Source organism: Aphis gossypii, chromosome 1 (genome assembly GCF_020184175.1).
Source record: "Aphis gossypii isolate Hap1 chromosome 1, ASM2018417v2, whole genome shotgun sequence".
Lineage (NCBI taxonomy): Eukaryota > Metazoa > Arthropoda > Insecta > Hemiptera > Aphididae > Aphis > Aphis gossypii.
Genome location: NC_065530.1, coordinates 57,661,529 through 57,667,528, shown reverse-complemented (window position 1 = coordinate 57,667,528; position 6,000 = coordinate 57,661,529). Strand labels below are relative to the sequence as shown.

The 6,000-nt window shown below is 26.4% G+C and overlaps 1 protein-coding gene across 4 annotated transcripts in view; it reads right to left on the bottom strand.

Annotated features, from left to right (window-relative positions):
- Window positions 1–687: 687 nt before the first annotated feature.
- Window positions 688–6,000, bottom strand: part of LOC114119591 (cationic amino acid transporter 3) — a 137,354-nt gene continuing 132,041 nt past the window's right edge. For all 4 annotated transcript variants that reach the window (XM_050197942.1, XM_050197943.1, XM_027981187.2 and 1 more), the window contains one exon: window positions 688–4,463. In XM_050197942.1, the coding sequence (XP_050053899.1) occupies window positions 4,117–4,463 (347 nt within the window). In that variant the 3' untranslated portion in view covers window positions 688–4,116. The remainder of the gene's footprint in view (window positions 4,464–6,000) is intronic.

Sequence of the window (6,000 nt, the reverse complement as noted above, 5' to 3'; positions counted from 1 at the left end):
ATATATAATATTATATGTAGATGCAATATATAAAAATGTGAAGGATGATAATAATAATTATAGTTGAGGTTATAAGTAACCATTAATCTATATAGTATAAATATTATTTTTACAAGACGCATTTGTGTTAAATCATTTTTTTTTTTTTATACTTCGAAGACACTGATAAATTAATTAAATAAACTATTTATGAATTAATATTATGTAATCAGAGCTACATATTTCAAAGTGTTTGGTGCACATTTTACTTTGAAAGAAGTATAACAAAAATAAATAAATGTACACACTTGCAATGCGATAAACAAATGAAAAACAAAAAAAAAAAAAAAGGATACAAATATTAAGTTTAGACTTTTTTTTCGAATTCCTAACTAATTGCTTGAGAATTATTTGTGTAAAATATTTTTATAATACTATTTATCATAATTTGAATATCGTATTTAGGAGGAAAAATTAATGCCAAAAAAAATTTCCTCTGGTTATTTGATTATAAAAGGTGCATAATGGATTGGTTTTTGGATAAATATTGCCACTGATATCATTGTAATATTATTTCCGTACAATTTAAATTTAGTTCACGAAATGAAAATAAAAAAATTAAAAATAACGAAAATATTATTACTGCACTATTTTCTTTTTTAATTAAGAACTGACGACTTAATTACCTATATATTAATTGGCACATAATAATAATGATATAAATTTTATTTTAAACAAATACAAACCAATCGAAACATAGTACTCGTCTTTTAGTGAATTGAATTAAAAAAATTGATTTATGTTTCACACTAGTAAAAATCTTTGAAATCGTGATCCACCATTACTATTTAATCATTGAATTAGAGCGTTTGTTAAATCAGCTGTTACCGAACGTGTATTATTCTTAGAAACACCGCCATATTAAAATTAGGCATTTGGATATTCATATGTAATTTACTTCCAACCACAGTTATCAATAATGTATTTACCTAAACAATGAGCCTTGAAGTTATGATATTTTATAATTCTTAGACTTGCAAAACAAACTATCCACACTACGCGTATATGATTTTCGAAAATTTTGGAATTCCAATATAATATCTTAATATTGAACCAGTATCGAGATATATTTTATCTTCATTTTTAGTATTCGTCGCCAGTAAAATTATTTTTAATTTTGTATACTTACAACTAAATGATAAATAGTAACGATGACAATAATACATATGATATAAAAGTAACAAATATTGTATGAACAATAAAAAAATTATAATAAATTTAATAATATTACAAATAATAATGCTACTAATAATATAATAATGATAATAATATTTATAATTATAATAATGGTAACCGAACAAAATGTACGCATAATCGTAAAATTGGCATCAGATTAATGGCACTGTAATATTAATCGTATTGGAAATCCTGAATTTTATACTTCTTTTGTTTATAATATTGTATTTTCTATACAGTTTTCCAATTTAGTAATAAAGGTTAAAAATAAATTTAAGAGTAATAATTTCCAAGAGGAAATAAAATTTTCGAATAAGTACAAATATTTGTTTTCCCCAATAAACATTATTATACGCATACGTTCCAATATTTTAATATTATTTAGTTGTGTAATTAAGGCACGTAAAACAATTTAAGAAAAAATGCAATGATTTTCGTTACAATATAATATATCAATTTTATAGATAATTATTATAATATACAGCCTATACAATGTTGTGTTTCATAATAATAATTTTAGATGAAGATTTGAACCTTTGCGCGACAACTTCCATTTTGAAAGCGTATAATATAATTTATACTAACATTCTAGGGACTAGGAGTAATACTTATTAAACACGCTCTATAATATATAACTAAGAATTTATGAAGTAAATAGTTTATAAATTAATGTAAATTTTAAAATACACATAATACCTGTTCATTTACTAATAGGAAAAACCACTATAATATATTTATTTTTTAATATCTAAGTTAGGAATTTAATATAATTTGGTCGCCAGCAAACAACGAGACGAAATTATTCTAACGGAGACTTTATAGCCCAAACCGAGGGTGATTGGGGTGTGGTCATTGTAATCGATCTTCCAGTCAATTTACATGGATTTTTTGCTACATGCTTAATATCCTGCTTATAATCCCGTTAATCATTTTATGATATAAAATGTAGTTTAGGCACGAATTGTTAATTTATTAATTTACAACTATTTTTCTATTGCCGACGACCACTGAGAAAAGGAGCTTGTATAATATTATATTCAATCAAGTACAAACATAATAATTATTTAACAAATTTAAAACATTTCAAATTATTTTACGTTACAATTCGATAAAACCAGTCTTGCCACAACAATAAAACAAACAAATATTGTTTTGTAAACATATATAATAAGAATGTGTGTATTATATATTATAATGTATATACATACATTTATTTTTTGTTATATAAATCATAATAGTATGTCCAATCTATAGGAGAAATCATTGACTATTTGAAAACGATTTCGGGATTAAATAAATCCACCTGCAATACCGTTGTGTATACGATGTGGGCAAAGTGGAGGATTTGTTCGACAAAATCGGCAGCCTTCCAATAAAACATTACGACTGAATATAGGGACGAAATAACGTAACCGGACGTCAGGGCCCGATATAAAATATGAATTATAGTACATCTAGCAATTAAAAAAAGACAACAGAAAAGCTTTTTACGTTTTAATATTAATCAATAACCATACACATATACGCACACTCATATTATATTCAGCGTATATAGACATGCCTCACTACTTCTCGTTCGAGTGCGTATATAATATAGATAGAAATCCTTCATTAAGCGAAAACGACCATTGTTGAACATTTGAATGGTCGACGGTTTATTTAAACGTGTTGAAAATATATTATTGATTTGTTAGTTATAGGTAGGCGGGTAGTTATAGGTAAAGTTTGCCTACCACAGATGTAAATCACAATGCAGGGGGAAGCGTAATAATATCGTATACGTTAAGCTACAGAACGATATCCGTGTTAAGTCGAGTGATCTGCAGATAAAGTTAGTTACTACTGTTACTGTTTTTTTTTTTTTTTTTTTAATTATTTGGAAATTGAAATAAAAAAAAATCTTCTTACTGTTTTGTAAGTCAAAATGAAATATACCATTATATTATAGTTCACTGGTAATTTTACTGTAATACGCGAGTGTTGAACAAAAAATGAACAAAGCAAACGAATGAAAATCGATATCGACTAATGATCATTAGTGTGTAGTAAGAGTTATATCGCGAATGCATTTTTAAATGCTTCAAACCGGGTAACTCAATTTAATATTGAAAACAAGAGAAACCATTTTAACTCGTGCCTATAATAAATTATTGCAATCATCATTTTACTGTCAATTGTCGTGGTGAATTTCGACTGTGAATTCCACTAATTCACAGACTAGCGGAGGCAATGAACTTTGAATTGTAATAAAATCAGTTATACGTTTGAGACAATAAAAAAAAAAAAAACCGTAGACAAATGATCGAGTGGGTGGACAGGTAATAGGTCTTACATACAGTATAACGATGGGCGATCATAAGATAGTTAGTATATAATGAAGTTAAGTTAATGTTAATCGCCACGAGGAATATGATTGAACGTGAATTCAAAAAATAGAACAACGACATATTGAATTGTACATTTAAATGCATATCAATAAACGAGCCCCGACGATGTTAAATTATAGCTCAAATAGTTCAACACTTTTTTGATCTAATTCGTTCGTTAATACAGGACACTTTTTTTACGTTTTACAGATCAAATTTATAATATAATATCGATTTTTTATATAATAATAGTAGCTAGGTAATAGAATATATTAAAAATATCACGTGTATTATACGTGTTATAAATAACATAATATTATAGTGTATTATAGTCATTTTGGTAGCCCAAAGAATTGATTTTGTAACCGTAATAATATATTATAAGTTTATAAGTAGTTATTATTATTATTATTTTTTTTACATCCCTATTTACACACAACGTTGTTGAAGTCTCGACACCGAGTCAACAAAACGTTTATTATTTTTAAATTTTATAATTTTTTTTTTTATTTTTTGAATTTTTTGGTCAGTCATTCTAGTCTTCCCACTTTGGGAACGCGGACGGTGACACAAACAAATTACTGTCCTTGCTGGCGGGTAGCGGTTCTAAGTTAGTCGGCCTCTTCGGTTCGGTCTTCTCGTCGACCACTGTTGCAGTAGAATAAGTCGTAGTGGAGGTGACTCCGGTGGAGGTGGTGGTAGAATTGGAGGTGGAAGTGATGTTGGTGTTAGTGGAAGTCTTCGCCGAAGCTGGGGCTTGTGGCCGATTATTTTGTGGTTTTGTCGTTTGCGATTTCATTTTCAGTTCAATTCTCTCGTCCTCGTCTACCCGTGGTTCCAACGTGCTATGCTTTATACCATAATAGAAGTAAACAAATAGACCTAGAAAAATGACACACTATTATAACATTATATATTATCATAATTTGATAATTCAACTCAAAATATTGTGCATATAAATTTGTATGTGTGTCAGATGTCAATACATGTTTGGGGTGTTGTAATTAATTTTTTCTTATAAGAAAACATTTTTACTTATAATAGCTATTGTAAAAACTTAAAATTGAATATTATTGTTATTTAATCGTCGTTACGATTGGTGATACTAATTTTTAAGACATTAATTTTTACTACATAGGATATAATTTATTTATTTATTTATACTTAATTGTTCTACTTCCTATAAGTTTATGAATTTCTTGATGAAATGGCAATTCATTTTTTGTTGAATTTGTTTTGATGATACCACTAATTAGTAATAATATATACACGTATGAAAGGCTGCGTTAAAAATATATATATATATATATACATATATTCAAGCTGTAGGTCCAACAAATGACAGTCTGATTAGCATCGGAAAAAATTGTTTGTCGATATAAATAATTTGAAATCATATTTTAGGTTTTCTAATATTGTGATGTCTAACACTCTAACTTTTTTGAATACTTTACCTATAGATTTCACCAAACGCTATAATATTCAATAAAATCGAAAATTAATTTTACTTTTCTATTGCAAAAACCTAATATTAAACATTCAAAATTAGTTGATAATTAATGAAAGTTTATTAATTTTAAGTGTAAAATACAAATAGTAATACGTTTTTAATGACTATGAATTTGCTTGCTATTGAAGGATGGCTGCGATCAAAACGTACTAATCTAACTCTTGTTTACATAAATAATAATTCTTAACATGGGTAAGTGAGAAAGAAAAATGCATTCGTTTTAATTATTATTAAGGAACTATAAAACGAATAATATCCGTCCTTTTCTTTTATAAATTTTCCTTCGACTGAATGCATTAAAAAGCTGTTGATGACAAAGATAAGTGAGTTATTTTAAACGATTATGAATACAGCTTAAATTTGTACGTTCTCCATCATTGAATGACTAAGTTAAACGTTTTTTAAAAACTTTTGGCTAACGACAATTTTTAATTAAAATGTACGGGCAAGGAGACAACTTACTTAAAGTTCACATTTTGAAAAACTATTAGATTGATAAGACCCAACATCGAGTATTTACAAATATTTATTAATTCGATTTATAGTACCTATATTTTTAGTTGTGTTATATTGACATACTATTCCTTAAAACAGTTACAAAAACAAAAATGAAATTAATAGATTACTTATTCTGTGTAGCTATACATATAGTTACACTCGAGAAATATAAAACATTCAATTAAATTCATTGAAAAAAACATTTTTTTTAATAATAATAAAAGAGTATATAATATGTAAATATTAAAAATGTACGAATTAAATTTATTCGGAATAAAGAATAAAGTTTATAAAACTTTGTTATTACTTATTTCAAAAATAAATTATATCCGTTTCAACTAAAATGTGAAATTGATAAAGTAGTTTTAAAGTTAAAAAAAATAATAATAATAATTGACCATTTCATTTATA